The sequence below is a fragment of the Xiphias gladius genome, chromosome 19, assembly GCF_016859285.1.
Source record: "Xiphias gladius isolate SHS-SW01 ecotype Sanya breed wild chromosome 19, ASM1685928v1, whole genome shotgun sequence".
NCBI classification, from domain to species: domain Eukaryota; kingdom Metazoa; phylum Chordata; class Actinopteri; order Istiophoriformes; family Xiphiidae; genus Xiphias; species Xiphias gladius.
Window position 1 is genome coordinate 10,405,083 of NC_053418.1, and position 17,992 is coordinate 10,423,074.

Below are 17,992 nucleotides of genomic sequence, written 5' to 3' on the forward strand. Positions count from 1 at the left end.
CTTGTGATTTATGGGAAATAGCTGCTGCAACACTGCAATTTCCTTTTGTAATTAATAAAGTAGTCTATCCTCTATCTATCTATCTATCTATCTATCTATCTATCTATCTATCTATCTGTTTTATAGACCAAATGATTAATCGATCAATTGTGAAAATAACTGGCAGATTAATTTATATTTTAAAAAAGTAATATATTAAATGTAGAACAGAAGTACAATATTTATCCCTGAATTGTAGTGGAGCACAGATGCAAATACTCAAATGAAGTACAAGTGGTACAGTTGAGTAAATTTACTTTGTTACTTTCCACTACAATTTATTAGAGGGCTGTTTAGATACGTTGGTCAAGTTTTCACTACAATGACTGTATAAAAAGTATTGCAAAAAGATGTGATCTTTATATACAGTCATTGGTTCACTAACAGAAAAACAGTGGGAGGTAACAAAAAATGGTGACCAGGTTGAAGGATGTCACGATTAAAAGAGTGTTATCCTTTGCAAACTGTGTCCTGAATATTTTGTCTTCAGATATTATTATTTTAACCCTCGTCTCTGAAAAGTGGGACCTTATGAGGACCCATTAGAGTCTGTCCATTCCAAACTTGTTTGATCGAAATTATAAACAGTTATGATTTAAAATGCACAAACCGATCACGCTACGCTTAATACGTGTAACAAATACGTAAGTATTGTTATAACAATTATATACATCCACATTTTGTCTGAATTTACTAAAAGTGTGAATGATTTTCATCAGGCGTTCTCCACGTACTGCTATTGCGTAGTGCCGACTCGGGTTGTGTATCCCCTCTGACAAGAAGCCATGGGATTAGCAAAATAGTCCATAGATGCGTGTCTCTCCTTGGCCACCTTTGAAAACATTCTTTTTTAACGCTTTCCATCACTTAGATAGTGTTATTGTTCCTTACGAGCGTGGATCTTTGCTGTACTTTCTTGTGGAAGAATGTTAATACCCGTGGCTTTGAGCAGAGCTGAGAAACTAACTTGCCAGCTGAGCTAGCTCGCTAGCGCATAACCAGACACGGCTCGACGACATAATAGGCTGCTGCTCTGCTTTTGGGAACACGGTGTGCTCGCTGTGACAGATCAACCCAGCTTTCACCGAGGATAATACCGGTGATTTTTGAGATAGTATCTCTGCCCTAGCTTATCTTTTAAAGATTGCCTTTGTTGTGTAATCATCTACACTGGCCGTGGAACCAGCTTGCTTGCTAGCAATTTAGCTGGCATCCGGTGCGTTCGCAGCGTTATCAGAGCACTGCTCACATTGCGCTGGTTAAAAATACACTTCATTTCCCAAGCACGGTGCCCCTCCAAAAGTGGTGGGTTAGTCCACGTTGGACTTGTCTTCGGCTTTTCTGGTCACATTGCTCGGAGTTTGGCGCTCTACATGGTCACTACAGTGAATTTAAGACGACTGGAAGAGCGAGTCGTACCCCGAGGTTGTGAGCCGAGCTGGCCTGATCTAACGTTATATCGTACCAGCTGGTGGGCTTCGGGTCTTTGGCTGATCAGTGGCCGAGCATCACTAATGGCCTTTTCCTGTCACCAGTAGTAACATAACAAGCCTTGGTCCAGCCCAGGGTTGCAAGACCAAAACTTTGTAAAGGTCAGATAAAAACGCATTGTTTCCACTGTCAGCTGTCTGAGATTGGCGGGGCAGACTTCATCTGTCTTGAGCAGGACACAATGTCGGAGGATAACAACGCAGACAAGTTCATCAAGGTAATTTTAACATAATTAAATCTGAATCTTCATACAAGTAGACATTGTAATCATTTTCACTTTTGTAGTAGGAATCAGTTTTGGTCTTAATTTGAGGAAGTTCAAATTAAACAAGTGAAGAAGCAATAATTTATATTGATGGTGGAAATGTTAGTGTCTCTTAATGGATGGGACTGGAGAGTATTATGGAGGCTGATTTTACTTAGTAAATTTTTTTAATATTTGGAATGGTGTTACTTCTGTAGACGTGATCCTAGCTAGATTTTCCTTTAATAATGATTCCAATGAAGGCCGCACTAAATAGTAAACTCGACATTGCATCCGTTTAGTTTTCGCGTAGCTTACAAATAGTAGTGATGGAAATCACGAAAACCGTGTCGTGGAAAGTTTCACCCATGATAAATGTTACTGTCGAGCTTGGATCCATCCAGCAGGGTCATTAACTGGCAACATTTCCATCCAGCCTGACTCTGGGACTCATTCCTGGCCTGCTCCCCTCAGTGTGTCACTGCCCGGCCATCTATGCAGTTAAATGTGATCTCAAGTGGCCCTGGCCCCAGCTTTCATAGTTTGGAAAGAAGTGGTATTTTGGAACTTGAACATACACTTGGTGTCCACTGGGGCCATTATCATGAAAAGGGATTAGTGGTTTAGCTAGCTATCTGTGAGCTTAACCCAGGCTCTCTGGTGGCCAGATCCTGGCATGTTGATAACCGAGAAATCATTATGGTGACCTACATTGCACTGCAAACTTTCTCCAGAACAGGTTCAGTTCAGATGATTGAAACAAAGTGGTTAAACAGCCTGCTTAGTTTTTGCCTAACCTGATTGCTTCACGTGAATCAAATTACATTGTGTCTTGTAATAAATACACTGTTCCTGACAGTGCATGTGGTTGGTTTGTATTTACAAACCCTACCTCTTCCATGTGAATTTGCTCATAGCTGGATTGGAAAACCTAGACTTAATAGAGCCAATTGATAATCTGCCTTGTTAGACCCGATATAGTGCTGGGTGAAGGGAAGTCAGATCCTTTAAATATATGAAGCTTATGGGACAGAGACAGTTGTTTAGTAAAAACCAGCCCCTTGTACCGTGTTGTGTATTTATCATGAGTCCTGATTATAATCAGCCACTTTGTGTTTGCAGAGAGCAGATTGGGCTGGTAAGGAGAGCGGTAGGGAGGAGACATCATTCCAACTGTTGGCAGTGGCTTATGATTAAATGTATTGTGCAGGCCAAGGCCAATATATTCTCAAGAAAGCAGCAAAAGGGCTATTTTAATCATTTTCTGATCTCAAGTTTGAGGTTTTGTAACTTAAAAGTATAAACAGAGGATGGGTCACTTAACAATCTTTGTGTAAATACCTCACAAAAAGCTGAAAATAATGACAAAGCAATATATTTAAATCCAGCACAAGTCTGATTGTAACAATGCCATTCCAATAATTTTCAACTTTTTATCTCCCTTCTTCCAGGATAGCATCCCATCTCTCTTCTCTTATAATCTTTTTACAAGCAGCTGTGACTGAGCTTAACCCACATGTACACATTTTATAGCAGCCAAGCTGTTTTTTTTGTTTGTTTTTTTTTCAAGAATAATCTGTGTGAAGGATTAGCACTATTGTGAATTCAGGCAACTGATAATGAATAAGATAGCTATTACACAGCCCAGTGCTAAGACAATGGGTAAATGCTTAGCACTCTTACTCAGTGGAATGTCAGTAAAAATCTGCCAAAGTCTTCTGTAAGTATATCATGTGAATGTTGTTTAAAAATCATGTGGAAAGTCTATATTATGATAAACAGCAGTCTATCATTGGGATGATTGGGAGTGGTCTATCTTGTACAGTATGTTTTTTTTTGTTTGTTTGTTTGTTTTTGCTGTTGATTGTGCCGCATGATGTAAACGATGATGATAACTGTGAAAAGTAAAAGGGATCCACAAACTTAATCCTAGATTTATAACACATTACAGTTCTGCACACAAGTTTGTCTCTTTTTTTTTTTTTTCTCCAAACATTTGATATGTTGTTTGTGTGGTTTCCTTTTCCCGACAGGAGACATCCATTCTGGATGAGTACAACATTAACTGGACACAGAAGTTGGGAGCCGGCATCAGTGGACCTGTCAGGTGACTGTGAGAGAGAGTTTGTCTTTCTCCACTCTCTAAATATTATCTTTTCTACTGATTTAACTATGTTTGTGCTGATGTTAAGCTGTTGCTGCCAGGCCATTATTCCATAGACATAACTCGGAACAAAATGTTTTTTATTAGAACTAGGACCAGGATGAATTGTATTACATGACCAGGAGACATCATCATAGTATCTGTTTGTGATTGAGAAATCAGTTGTTGGGAAATGGGTAATCTTATTGGAGCCATCATTTTTGGACTGGCATTGTCTAGGATTGCAGAAATCATACAGGGAGAAATGGGGCATGCTTGGTTAAGCCCAGCTGTGAGAGGAGAGCCAGGATCACTCAGATTGCTACTTTGTTTAGCTGTGAAGATAGTGTATTGTGACTCAGCATATTCTAAAATCCCATGATAGGATCAAAGAGAGATAAAAATATATTGTCCAGCCCTTGCAGTGCATAATTAAACCCCTGTTGTGAACGCTGCTGTAAAATGCATGAGATGTGGTTGCAGCCACACTTTTGGCAAACCAACTGCATGATTCAAGCGTGATGTCAGATCAGACGTAGATTATTTGCTAACTGAGCTGTCGAATAGACGAACTTTCTGTCTGCTGCCAAAAAACCTTTCTACATGTTTCTGATGTTTGCCTTTTACTACGCCTCTTGTGGGGTTTATTGCGTCATGTTCACTGTGGCATCAATTCACCAGCACAGTTTGATCTTATGCTTGACACATTAACACACATTGAGAATATGAAAGGGCTAGATTCTTGTCACTTGACCGGGCTTGAACAGACTGGACCAACTACTGGTGTGTAACAATGTCACAACACAAGGCTAAATATGGAGATGTTTTTGTGACCATTTTTGTTGTTGGTGGTGGTGGCTGAGTTGCCTCAGACACAGTCCATGTAACTGCAGCATCTGAGGCTTGAATCCAACACAAACCGTTCGAGTGGACTTATCTTGGCCTGTTTTTTAAAGTCTTCTAGTGTCTTCTTATGTCTGATTCTTTTGATCTGGCAGGTTTTAGACCACACACTATAGATTTAACTTTGTGCAAAGCAAGTAACTGTCTTTTGAGAAGCTGCGCTCAGATTGAATGGTGATTGCTCGTGAATGCAGGAGGGATCAACGATAAACCTCAGCAGTTTTCTTTATCTGTGCATTTCCCTCTGCATTCTCCTCTTCAATCATTTCTACTCTAAGGCATGAGGAGTAATATATCACAGGAAAGCAGATATTTCTGAAATACTAACAATAAGCAGCGATGACTGGAGCCTTTTTACATTTAAACCATTATGCACTTCATAAAGTTATGTGCTGAATCTGGAGGACAGACTGAAGTTGCCATCACGCTCGAAAACTCTGCATCGAGCTGCACGCTGAATCAACACCTGTTAACACCAGTGTTGTTTGCAATATTTCTGTCATACACAGACATTGGCCACCGATGAGTACATCTGTTTTCTCTTTTTTTTTTTAAACTGCCTGTGTGCATCAGTATTCCCCTCCCTCACCTCAGCTATCACTGGTATAATCTCTTATAAATAACTACAATTTGTCTTGAGATTCAGTTACTGCAAAACATTAGAGAGAGGCAGTGGCTGCACCAACAGCTTTCTAAGCCCATGTATACTATGTGCAGTTTCTTCTGTGCAAGTCTGACTGCCCTGCTGATTCCAGCTGTGATATATCAATGTCTGTTACTCATTCTTCCTGACCATTCTGCAATTTGAAGCTGTCACAGGTCTGGATCAGCGATGAGCAACCTGTTATTTCATAATGTGTATAGTTTTGGCGTCAAATGACAAGAATTACTGAGGAACTGACTCTTCAGCCCTCCATGTAGACCTACTCTTAAACTCTGTGATACATGCTCTTGTTTCTTTTTGGGCAACTCTTACTCACCCTGTTTCTTTATTTTTTTTTTGACTCTTTTTCACTCTCCTTCATGGAGACTTTTGTTTAGTATGAATCGTTTTTTGATTCTTATTCACCCCTATGCTCACCTCTTTCTGTCCCATAACACATTCGTGTCTTTTAGTGTACCAGCCCCCTCTGTCTAGCAGTGATTCATTAGGTAGGTATTGCTTTCCAGTGGAGTGAACTTTGGCCGAAGCAGAATGTTTCTCACAGTAATGCTTTAATAGTGTAATCTGAGTTTAAGGGCCAGAGGTTGCTGTTTAAAGTGAATATTTGAGTCCTTGCTGATTAGAGGAGGGGGACAGGAGTTAATGGGGTTTTCAGGAAATGAAATGTATATCCACAGTCTGTAGTTCAACTGTGTACTGTTTCAACCCTAAAGTGTAGTTTGAAGAAAACCATTGCCGGGGATTTTCAATTTATTTCAACCTTATATATACCACATCCACAGATGATTCTCTTTGGTTTTACTCTCATTACAAAGATGCAGGCACGATTCATATTTCCCATAATAAACTCTGATGTTGACAAAATACATTTCTGAATTCCATATAGTCAGCTGCTGTCTCGTCTCTGTGTTTTATATTAGGATAAATTTAACTTCACAGCACATATTACCCAGACTTTAAGAAGGGTGCAAATGTGTATCAGCTGTAAAATAACATTCAAGAACGCAGAAACTGGCAATAAACCTTAAAGAAATTTAAATAAAATTAGTAATGGACCCCTACACAAGTCTTACAAACTCATGCTGTGCAGCTAAACATTTTTCACACCCACTGGAGCTGAAATGATTAGTTTATTAACACATTAGCTGACCAACAGAAGATGAATCTGTGACTACAATGAAAAACTAATAGAGTCATTTTTAAGTAAAAGGCAGAATATTCCCCAGTAGTGGCTTCTCAAATGGGAGAAGCCACTCAAATTTCCTGGTTTCCTTAGTCTGTGGGTAGAAATTAATACCAAATTTTTTTTTAAATGTGTATAAAATAATGCACAACACAACCAGATAATTTGCATTTGATGGAATGATGCAGTCATAAAAACACAGAGGCTGTCTGGTATTTTTTATTTTTTTATTTAAAACACATGACAAGGTAATTGTTTTTCACTTGTCACAGTACAGAAACCACCTTATTGATCCTGTACATGATTACATTGGTGACAATTCGGGTTATCATTTTTAGCGACGTGTTTGTTGACACTTGTTTCCTTCCTGTTCAGAGTTTGTGTGAAGAAGTCAACTCAGGAACGCCTGGCCCTGAAGATCCTCATTGATCGCCCCAAGGCCAGAAATGAGGTTAGAGGAAACACTGTTGGTTGTGATCAGTGCCTGTTGTTTGTTGTCTTTGTCCATATCAATATGCTTTGCTCTGTCTGCCTGCTTATTATCAGGCTTTATTAATTCCTGCTTTTCTTAACTTGTCAATCTGTCTCCTGCGCTTCTACTGTCTGTTTTAATGGGCCTCTTTGTCCGTAGCATTGTCTTCCTGCGGTGAGCAGTTTGTCTAGCAGCCTCTCCACGTCATTTGCAGCCTTCTGTTTTGATCTAGCGGCTTATACCGCAGTTAAGCTGTGAGACATGCAGTCAAAACAAGAAACACAGACTTGTTTCACACAAGCTCTTGGTGCTGAATGGGGAAAGCTGTCACTGACAAGCAAATACAAACTGATTATTACCATTAAACAATATATTTTTTAGGCACTTGTATCATCTTTTCATATCAGGGTATAGGGGGAGGTTTTGTGTGTGTGCAATATAAGGATTAGTTCAGTCTACATGTTTGGTTATAAAGGTAACACTGTCTTGGTCTATCTCTTGGTCTCTTTGCTTACTCTGACACTGCATAATTTTGCATCATTGCAACAAGTTAGTAGGAAGAAGCTTCCTTACTGTTACCTGCATAATTTGCAGTTCCATTTGTAAAATCTGTTTTATTTATGAGTTCTAAAGGCAGATTCTTGCCATGGCAAGCATGACTTAATGAAGATAAAATCTATTTCTGTTAAAGTTCTTGTGTCACAGCTCCTTTACTAAAGTACTAAGCCACCTTCAGTTTCCAGGTATTCAACATTCCCCTGACCTTTTCCAATAAAGGTCAAGGGAGCCAATAAAATTTTAGAAGCATTGATGTACATAGCTTAGATATTGGTTATTGAATTTCTGTTATTACCTTTCTACACATTGTGGTAGGGTTTGATGATATGACAGTACAGTCCTGGTTAAAATTATTTGCACCCCTGAATTTAAGTACAGAATTTAGAATATCTTCAGAAATAATTGCAAATTAAGCCAATTTGAATAATCAGAATAATTTAATAAATTGTCCAAGGTTACTGAACAAAAAGGAAAAAAAAAAAACTTGCATAATAGTTAAATAATAAAAACACAAAATATACCCCAGTCACAATTATTGGCACCCTTCACTAATATTTGGTTGTAGAGCCTTTGGCAACAATGGCAGCCTCTAAATGTTTCTTGTAGCCACCTAGAGGCTTCTTGCACGTATCTGCTGGTAGTTTCTGCTACTCTTCCATTGCTATGCGTTCAAGCTCTTTTAAGTTTGCAGGAGTCCTTTTTGCAGTGGCAGACTTCAGCTCTCTCTCAAGGTTTTCAATGGGCTTTAGTTCAGGACTAATTGCTGGCCATTTTAAAACAGTCCATCTTTTCCTTTTCAACCATTCTTTTGTGCTGCTGGATGTGTGCTTTGGGTCATTGTCCTGCTGAAAGACCCACGACCTTCGTCTCAAACCTAGTTTTCTGACATTGGATAACACATTTTGCTCTAAAATGCCCTGGTGATCTTCTGATTTCATCCTTCCTTTGATACTTTCAACGCCTCCAATACCAGAGGCAGCAAAGCTGCCCCACAGCACGATAGAACTTTCGCCATGTTTTACTGTAGGTAGGCTGTTCTTTTCCTTATGGGCTTAATTTCATTGCCTATAAACAAACTGATGTGCTGCATTCCCAAAGATCTGTACTGTACTGGTTTCATCTGTCCATACAAATATTATCCCAGAAAGACTGTGGCATATCTATGCAAACATTACTTTTGCCTTTTGTTCTTCCAATAGTGGTGCCCTCCTTGGCCTTCGCCTATGGAGCCCTACTTGGTTTAGTGTGTGGCGTATAGTAGGGGCTGAAACCACCAGACCTCCAGATTGCTCCCGGTCAGCCTGAAGCTCTTTAGATGTCATGCGTGGTGTTTTTTCCACAATCTGCATCAACCTTTGCAGATGTCTCTCATTGAGTTTCCTCTTAGCACCATGTCCTGGAAGTGTCTTAACACTTTTATGACTGTGAAACTTCTTGATAACATTACGAACTGTTGAGACAGGAATTTCAAGATCTTTTGCGACTGCCTTGTAACCATTGAAATTGTTATGTTTTTTGATAACAGCATTTCTGATGCTCTCAGACAGCTGTCTTGTCTTCGCTATTGTGAAAAAGAAACTGAAAACAATCAGCCCCTTTTAATGCAGTAAAACCATCATTCATTGGTTAATTCAGGTCATGTGGACACTGAAAATTAAGAACAGGTGAGTCTTATTTGTTTTTTATTTATTTTAAATTCATCAAACGGGTACGAAAAATTGTGTCAAGCGTATATTTTATGTCTGTAATTTTATTTCACTATATGAAAGCTTTTGTTGTTGTTGTTGTTGTTGTTGTTGTTGTTGTTGTTGTTCAGTAACTTTGGACATTTTATTTAATATTTTGATTATACAAAAGTGGTTAATTTTCATTTATTTCTGCAGATATTCTAAATTCAGCACTTAAAATTCCGGGGTGCCAATAATTTCAACCAGGACTTTATATACTGTGAAACCACAGAAATACATTGGCTGTTAGCAATTTCGCTGTATAGTTACTAAGGTATCACTTTATTATCTCTTGTTGTATTACGCCATTTTTGGCAATTTCACAAATCATTGAGCGGGACTTTCTTTATGAGAATATTGCGTCAAAATTTACTATCCCACCATATATATTGATTTTTAGGATATAAAAGTACTTGTCATGTCATGGTAGAATAAGCCCTTTTCACAGCAGACGTTTTGACTTATCACAGTAGGAAAAGCACAAGTGTTACTAATAACATTAACAATAGCCCTGTTCCATTCAAATGACCCAGTAAGACATGACAGTGTGACAGGGACCCCCCTGCTTGGTAAAACTAGATGATGTAGGCACCGATATTGACATATAGCAATGAGGTGAAACAAAATCACAAACACTAGGTTCTCTGTCATCTTTGCTGTAGTGAATGATTGCAATGAGGTTGTGATGCTGTTCTGTGTTGCAGTTATTTTGCATGATTTTAAAATGAAAATGTAACATATTTAAGTGAGTTACTCTATACACCATGTTTGATTCTGTTCCATGCAGGTACGTCTCCATATGATGTGTGCCAACCATCCGAACATAGTGCAAATCCTGGAGGTTTATGCCAACAGTGTCCAGTTCCCACATGAGTCTAGCCCAAGGTAAAGAGCTCTGTGTGTGTGTGAATTGGTTTGTAAAATCCTGTGCTTTTTTTTTTTTTTTAAACAAGCCATCTCTTCTCTTTCACTGTTTTCCTCTGACTATCCACATCTTCTTTCTTGTATTTTTTACAGAGCAAGGCTTCTGATAGTTATGGAGATGATGGAGGGTGGTGAGCTGTTCCACAGAATCAGTCAGCACAGGCACTTTACTGAAAAGATGGCCAGCCAGGTCACTAAACAGGTAGGTGAAGACACATATACACTATGCACACACAAACACACACTCCAGCATATCACGAATCAACACAGCTGGCTCTTTAAGTTCTCTGAATGTGATTTTGTACAGTAGATATTTAAGTCAGTGTTGATCCATCAGTGGTTTCGCATGGTTATCATTCTGTCATTCTGTCCGTCTTTGTGTTGAACATTTTCTTCCTGTGGGTAACAGCATGTCTCACAGCCTCTCCATGTCATTAACATCCCCCTGCTGAGATCAAAAAGCTCATGCAGCAGTTTAGCAGTGAGACACATGGTCAACAGAAGTAACACACACTGGCCTCAAATCAAGGCTGTTTAAAACACGTATGTGTATGTGTATATATATATGTATGTATGTCTCAGTCTGATGTCTCTTCCACCTGTAGATCAGTCAAGCCTTGGAACACTGTCACTCTCTAAATATTGCACATCGTGACCTGAAGCCAGAGAACCTGCTCTTCAAGGATAACTCTCTGGTAGGTGGCTGGAGTTGCACTGCATTGCACAGAGAATGAATATAGACATAAATATTGCATTTTTAAAAGTATACCAGAACCACTACTGATGCCACTGCTTATGCTTTTGAGCTAATTCATTGTGAACACAAAATGCAGTATATGCTACAGCGGAATAGAAACCTTGCTGGACTTTAAGTCTGCAGCCAGTGATTTATGTTTTGAAACACTGTAAGGGAGAAATTTTTCTTGGCTATATCTAACAGACTGCGGCCAAGATAATGTAGAAGATTTGGAAATATCCAATCTGAAGTTGCTGTGATAGACTTAGAATCCATTCTACTTTTCGCTGATATCCCAAATGTATCGCATAGAAGGAAACCCTATCAAGTGAAACTAAGTGAAGCCACTGAGATGTAAACAAATTGAAACGTTTTACAGGAAGCTACTAAAATATGTTTCTCTACTCTCTCCACATTTGTGCTTCTCACTCTGTGATTCTGTCTTTTCAACAGGATGCACCTGTGAAGTTGTGTGACTTTGGCTTTGCCAAAATTGATCAAGGAGACCTGATGACCCCTCAGTTCACTCCTTACTACGTAGCACCTCAGGTAAAGGGCAAACATAGAGCGCATAAATTGAGCTCGTGCCTTGATTGTTTAGGGACATCAAAAACACATTAATAAAAATTGAACTCGTGTTATCTTGATGTATCCCTTCCGCCACTGTTTTTGTTCAGGTACTTGAGGCTCAAAGAAGACACCAGAAGGAAAAGTCTGGAATTATACCTACCTCACCCACTCCATATACCTATAACAAGGTGAAACCCATGTCTTCCGACTAAGCATTCATCCTTAGAGTAGTTGCTGCAAGCCATGTTCCTCAAATTTCATTCATAAATATCCCTTTTCTCTTTCCAGAGCTGCGACTTGTGGTCTCTTGGCGTGATTATCTACGTAATGTTATGTGGCTATCCTCCGTTCTACTCCAAGCACCACAGTCGCACGATCCCAAAGGACATGAGGAAGAAGATCATGACGGGCAGCTTTGACTTCCCTGAAGATGAGTGGAGCCAGATCTCCGAGATGGCCAAGGACATTGTACGCAAGTAAGTCCTTTTCCCTTTTCCTTGCTATGTCTCTCCACTGAAACAGCTGAATCACACGTGGCAAACTTTAAACCCATTGGTTAAACACTTGTTAAACATACTGTATGTGAGACATGTTTAACAAATTTCTGAGACAGACCTGGGCAGACTCCTTAGTTGACTCAGTAATGGCTGTTTGTTGCCCCATTAGGGACAGAAGCACACATGGTGTGTTTGTCTTCTCCATCCATTTTGAACAGCATATGTTGTTGGTAGTTCTGTTCTTTTCACTTGTAATGTTTTGACTGGCTAAAATGTATATCCAAGTTGTTTTGTTTTTGGTGTGCAAAAACATATCAGAATGCTGCTTGCATCTTATATTTTATTCTGGCATGTTATTGTCCCTATTATCCCCACTTGTCTTGCTTCTTCCCATATCTCCTTCCTTCTCTCCCGCTTCCTAATTTTCATTCATCCCATCCCTCTGACACTCTCATTCATTCATCATTTCTCTGTCCAATAATTTGCTCTCCCTCCCCTCCTCATCCCATCCCCGCAGGCTGCTGAAGGTGAAGCCAGAGGAGAGGCTGACCATCGAGGGAGTCTTGGCTCACCCTTGGCTCAACTGCACCGAGGCCCTCGACAACGTGCTGCCCTCCGCCCAGATGATGATGGACAAGGTGAGTGGGAAGTCAAAGGTGGCACAATCTTGCATTGCACCAGTGTTGTACGGTCATGCTGCTGTTCCTAAATGACCTGAACAGCAGAGGCCACTATAGAGAGTTAGTCACCTTACCTGTTCTAAAATGCAGTACACTGTCCTCCTCCTCCTCTTCTTACTGTCTGTCCTCTTACCTCCCAGGCGGTAGTCGCAGGTATCCAGCAGGCCCATGCAGAGCAGTTGGCCAACATGAGAATTCAGGATCTGAATGTCAGCCTGAAGCCCCTAAACTCTGTCAACAACCCAATCCTCAGGAAGCGGAAACTACTAGGGTATGATTGCTCTTAACTTTTTTCATCATCTTTTCTCATCTTACATTTTAAAGTCAGTTTAGTTTTTTTCTGTATTCTATATTATAGAAACATTGCACTTAAAAATATTATCGCACTGGTAAATATAAACTAATATCACATTCTCTTCAGTTATTGTTCTCCTAAGTGGCTCTCCATGTAGTCTATAGTCGTTGTTATAATGAACTTTAGGGGTCCCTGTATTTAATAGCATATCAAAATTTGAGTCTGAAATGTATTTTGTTGTCCATGTTGCAGCCCCAAGCCCAGTGATGGTTTCTTCATTCATGACCCAGAGAACGGAGGGGAAGACTCCAATGTAGCGCTGGAAAAATTACGAGATGTGATTGCACAGTGTATACTACCACAAGCCGGTCAGTAAACCCTGGTGTTTAAGAAATCTTAACCAACAGCACTAAAAACAGATGTTCTACCAGCATTTTACTGAAGAAAGAACTACAAATGCACATATTTTGTACACTGAACAAATTATCAGTGTATACTGGTGTAATTTGCTGCAATACAGAAAAGCACAGAGGGCCTGTCTGCATTTTCTCTTGGAGTTATGTTTGCTTAATGATCAATAACAATTAGCATTTCTAATGCTGTAAAGAGTGCCCCGATCAGTATGCTTGACTTTATCTGCTGTCAGTATTGCCTGTAACATGATTGATCGGGACGTGTACAGGGTGTTTCTTATTTATCATGAGTCATTGGCTGCTGTCATGTGGGGTTTTTGCGTGCTCCTATATGTAAATATTGTGCGTGGATTTGGGGTCAGATCAGCGATTCTCAGTGGCTAGAGAGCACCTCCGACCAGCGCATTCAGTTCAGCAGCCTCTCTCTCATCATTTCTGTTGTGCATGAAAGCCGAGCATTGTGTCAGTCAGCATGCAGTGAAGACGTTCCCGCCCTTCCAGATCACACACCTTTTGTGAAGCAGGTTTCTCCTTTTATGTCAGCCACAAAAACAAAGTTTTGGACTGGAATGAATATAAGAAACACCCTCCCATAGTGATTTTTCCAAAAAGTGACAAATTCATTAACAAACAAATTAGTTATGAAACTCGAAACAAAATCAGATTGTAATTCCAACACTGTCCAACAGGTATAATGAAGAACCTTTCCCAGGATTCTAATTAAGCTATATGAGCTATATGTATTATAGCTTATACAGTATGAGGCATGATTTTGAAGTTGTTCTCCTGCCAATGCAAAATAGCTCTGAGAGAAAGAAAGCAGCTTCTGAGGTGAATATTTTTGTTTGTCCAGGAGAGAACGAGGATGAGAAGCTGAATGAGGTGATGTATGAAGCCTGGAGGTTCAACAGAGACTGTAAACTGCTGAGGGAAGGCCTGCATGGGCTGAGCTGGGACGGTCAGTACCATTTCATCTTGTCTATATCCCACCAAAAGGCCTCCTTAACTTTTTTTTATTCTCTTTCATATTAATCAGTTAAAACCAAAGCAGCTGTTTTATGCTTTGACATCTAGAAAAAAAAAAGTCGTTTTCCGTCTGTCACTCATCTGACACCATCAACATAACCACTGGATATTTTTCTGCTCCCTTATATTTATTTATCTGTAATGACCCCAATTATCTGGCCTTTGTGCTTCATTTGTCTGGCAAAAAAAAAAAAAAAAAAAAAAAATTAGTTGCTCAATTATCCATATCACCAAATAAATATGCAAGATGAAACGTTACATTGCAGCTCAAACTATAGTGGACATTAAATGGCCAAGGGCTGATGGATTATCAGTGGAGCTGAAACAATTGGTCGATTAATCTTCTGCTGAATAATTGATTAATCAGCAACTAATATGACAGTTGAATTATCTTTTTAGTCATTTTTCAAGAAAAATGCCAAACATTACTCAGCTCCAGCTTCTCAGATGTGAGGATCTACTGCTTCTCTCTGTCTTACGAGATAATACACTGAATATCTTTGGTTTTTGGACTAAACAAGCAATTAGAAGACATCACCTTTGTAAACTGTGAAGGCCTTATTTTGTGACAATTTATAGACCAAATGATTAATTTAGAAACTAATCAGCAGATTAATCAAAAATGTAAATAATTGTACTGCTATAATTATTAGAACCAAAATTGATTCATTGTCTACCAAACACCAACAGAAAAACAATGTTCAACATATTTTGATCTCTTTTAATCTCTTTGGTTAAAGCCTAATAGTTAATGGTGGAAGCATAAGACAGATGAATGAAGTGTAAAAATGAGTTAAGCAGTACAGCCTTGATTTCTTTTCCAATTAAAGGCACGGGCTGTTAACTCATTTACGTTAATTGTTTGTGCATCTACTTATTTACCGTCACCAGGTCCTTAACCACCAGCTTTTTCATTGCAGGACGAGCCTTCTCTGATAAAGTTGACCGCTTGAAGTTGGCTGAAATAGTGAAACAGGCCATTGAAGAAAAGACGAATCTTCAAGAATCTCATTAGCAAGCGCTGTTTTTCTATCTTCTTTTTATATTGTTTATTATGACCCTTTTTAACCCATATCTGTAAAGATGCTTTTTATGTAAAATGATGCGATAATTTTTGTTTTTCATGAGTTCACTTGCAAAACCTATTGTACAGCTGTAGATATATTTCAAAAAGGACTCATTGGTACTATAATGTTTTTTAAATGGACACTTGCAAAGAACATGGAAAAAAACCCTATATTTTCATTTTTGCAAAAAAAGAAAAAAGATAAAAGAAGAGAAAAATCAGTGAAAGAAATTATTTTCTGGGAGGGAATTTTTATTAGCTGCTTGTCCAAGATGTCGTGTTTTATCACAGTTATTTCATTTTATTCTATTTTATTTTTCTTTTAACCATTCTAAGAATTTTATTTATTTAAACAAAGAGTTCCATTATTTTATACTTACTTGTAGCCTGGCAGTGGGCTCTAAAGTCGAGAGAAGCTGTCTACGATGCGACTTTGTTCTTCCACACACTTTCTGAATCTCAGACTGTGTTTAAATTATATTTATCTTTGTTTTTTTGTGCAACTTCCCCTTGACCTTTTTTGTTATCTAGAGGTCAAGGCAGTTCGGAAATGTAGGTAAAAGAAAGTATCATGAAATAGAAAAGTGCCGCCTCAAATTTGTTAATTTTGTCACTACACCTTTCATAAAGTTGGTAAGAGACTGTGCTAAATAGATCTAAGCATACTGGATATGCATAAACACTATGGAGGGTTTTCTTTTCAGACTCATTTAGATTGATGTGTTTTTGACAAACAAATCTTAACTTCAGGTCCACTTACTAGCTTTTTCACTAAACTTTAACTGTCTCACTGCCTTTCTATAAAAGATAGAGATTTTTCAGATTTCGAGATGGGGTTGAAAGCTGGAAGCTGGGGGGGAAAAAAGCTTGTAAGTGGACCTTGAGTTAAGACTTAATTGTCAAACTGTTATCAAGGTCAAGACTGACTTTTCCCACCCTAGTTTCATGCAGGTTTCACAATCTTTCAGTTCAGCTCTTAAGCATGAAGTGATGATACTGTTTGTCAGATTCTGAAGTTTGTACCTTCCAAGTGAAGTGAAGTGAATTATTTCAACGGCTTTTTATGTGTCTGAAAATGTATGATGTGATGCTGAAAGGTCTTAAGTTCAGTCTTCGTTTAAAGTTGTTGATCTGTGAAATGGCACAATCTGAGCTGCTTTGACGTACAAGTTGTATCTACTGGAATTTAGACTAGGGTCAGTTAATATTTAAGCCCTTTTAAAGCAAGACCGCTTGCTACTTGAGCACGCAAAAAAACAGCAGACATTTTTGGTGCAATATTGTTAACGTCTTTATGATGGAAAAGATCAGTAGGAGGTTTCAGCATCCTTGAACAGGTCTGTTAGGATTTCAGTGTCCTAATACTTGCTGTGCTACTGAATGTGCAATAGGGGAATAATTTAATCACATGTGCACAATGCATGCATGTACATGGCAGTGAGATAGTGTCAGTTTTTCAGTATTGCTGTCTAACACAGACCTTACCTACTTCATTTAAACGGTCTGAATACCAGCAAATGCTCCCTCCATTCGCCCATCCTCACCTTTTAGTTGTAATTAATATCATATCATTGATTAGCCAGGGAGAAATTTTTCCTGCACTGTTTTGCTCCAGTTAGGGTATCTGATATGATCTTTTCAAAGAGGGGTTAGAAGAAGGGATTCATGTTCAGTTGTTTGAATGAGGCTAAAAGTGCACGTTCTGTAAACATACTTTCATGTCAACATTACTGCATTAACCATGTGTTTTTGATCTTTTTCATCTTAATGAAAAAATGTGTTTGTTCTGAGTAATTAGCAAACAATGGTGCAATATGTCATTTCCAGTGAAAACCATGCATCTCCAATTCTGGTGATTTTGAAATTTTGGATTTAAAATAATTTCCTACTTCTTAAGATAAATAAACCATTTGAAAACTAATTGGATTATCTGAAAAATGTATAGTTATGTTATAGCTTAAAAAAAAAAAAAGAAAAAGGTGCTGTTTTTCTTAGATCTTGAAAAGTTGACATTTTGGAGACACAGGACAGTGACGATATATTCGTAACTGACAAGACAAAGTACAAGCCTTCCTTTTTATGTCTGTATTTCTTATTTAGGTTTGGCTTGAAAACTAAAACTTGAGCAAAGGCTATCATTATTAACATGATTCTGAAAGATCGTTTTGACTGACTGTCTGGATGACAGTTTGTCATGCAGTCTCCCTTAAAAGCTTAATGATAACTTGTGTTTGAAAAGGCCTTATTATTACATGGCTTAGTTTTACGCTCAAATGTGCCTTGTTGATGGGGCGGCATCTTCATCCTTTCCTGCTCTCATCAGTAGAAATAAATCGCAGGATGATGGGAAAACTCAGAATC

At 38.7% G+C, this 17,992-nt stretch overlaps 1 protein-coding gene across 3 annotated transcripts; it reads left to right on the forward strand.

Annotated features, from left to right (window-relative positions):
• Nucleotides 1–772: 772 nt before the first annotated feature.
• Nucleotides 773–17,546, forward strand: mapkapk5 (MAPK activated protein kinase 5). 3 transcript variants are annotated; one of them, XM_040155999.1, is made up of 14 exons: nucleotides 773–1,747; nucleotides 3,808–3,881; nucleotides 7,043–7,118; nucleotides 10,212–10,309; nucleotides 10,442–10,550; nucleotides 10,954–11,043; nucleotides 11,538–11,633; nucleotides 11,762–11,842; nucleotides 11,943–12,130; nucleotides 12,669–12,789; nucleotides 12,972–13,102; nucleotides 13,379–13,494; nucleotides 14,393–14,497; nucleotides 15,486–17,546. In XM_040155999.1, the coding sequence occupies exons 1-14, from the start codon at nucleotides 1,712–1,714 to the stop codon at nucleotides 15,578–15,580; spliced, it is 1,416 nt and encodes a 471-aa protein (XP_040011933.1). In that variant the 5' UTR covers nucleotides 773–1,711; the 3' UTR covers nucleotides 15,581–17,546. The 3 variants fall into 3 exon arrangements, with proteins under 3 accessions (XP_040011933.1, XP_040011934.1, XP_040011935.1); XM_040156000.1 differs by lacking the exons at nucleotides 773–1,747; nucleotides 3,808–3,881 and adding an exon at nucleotides 5,450–5,972; XM_040156001.1 differs by lacking the exons at nucleotides 773–1,747; nucleotides 3,808–3,881; nucleotides 7,043–7,118 and adding an exon at nucleotides 9,315–9,361.
• The last annotated feature ends 446 nt before the right edge of the window (nucleotides 17,547–17,992 follow it).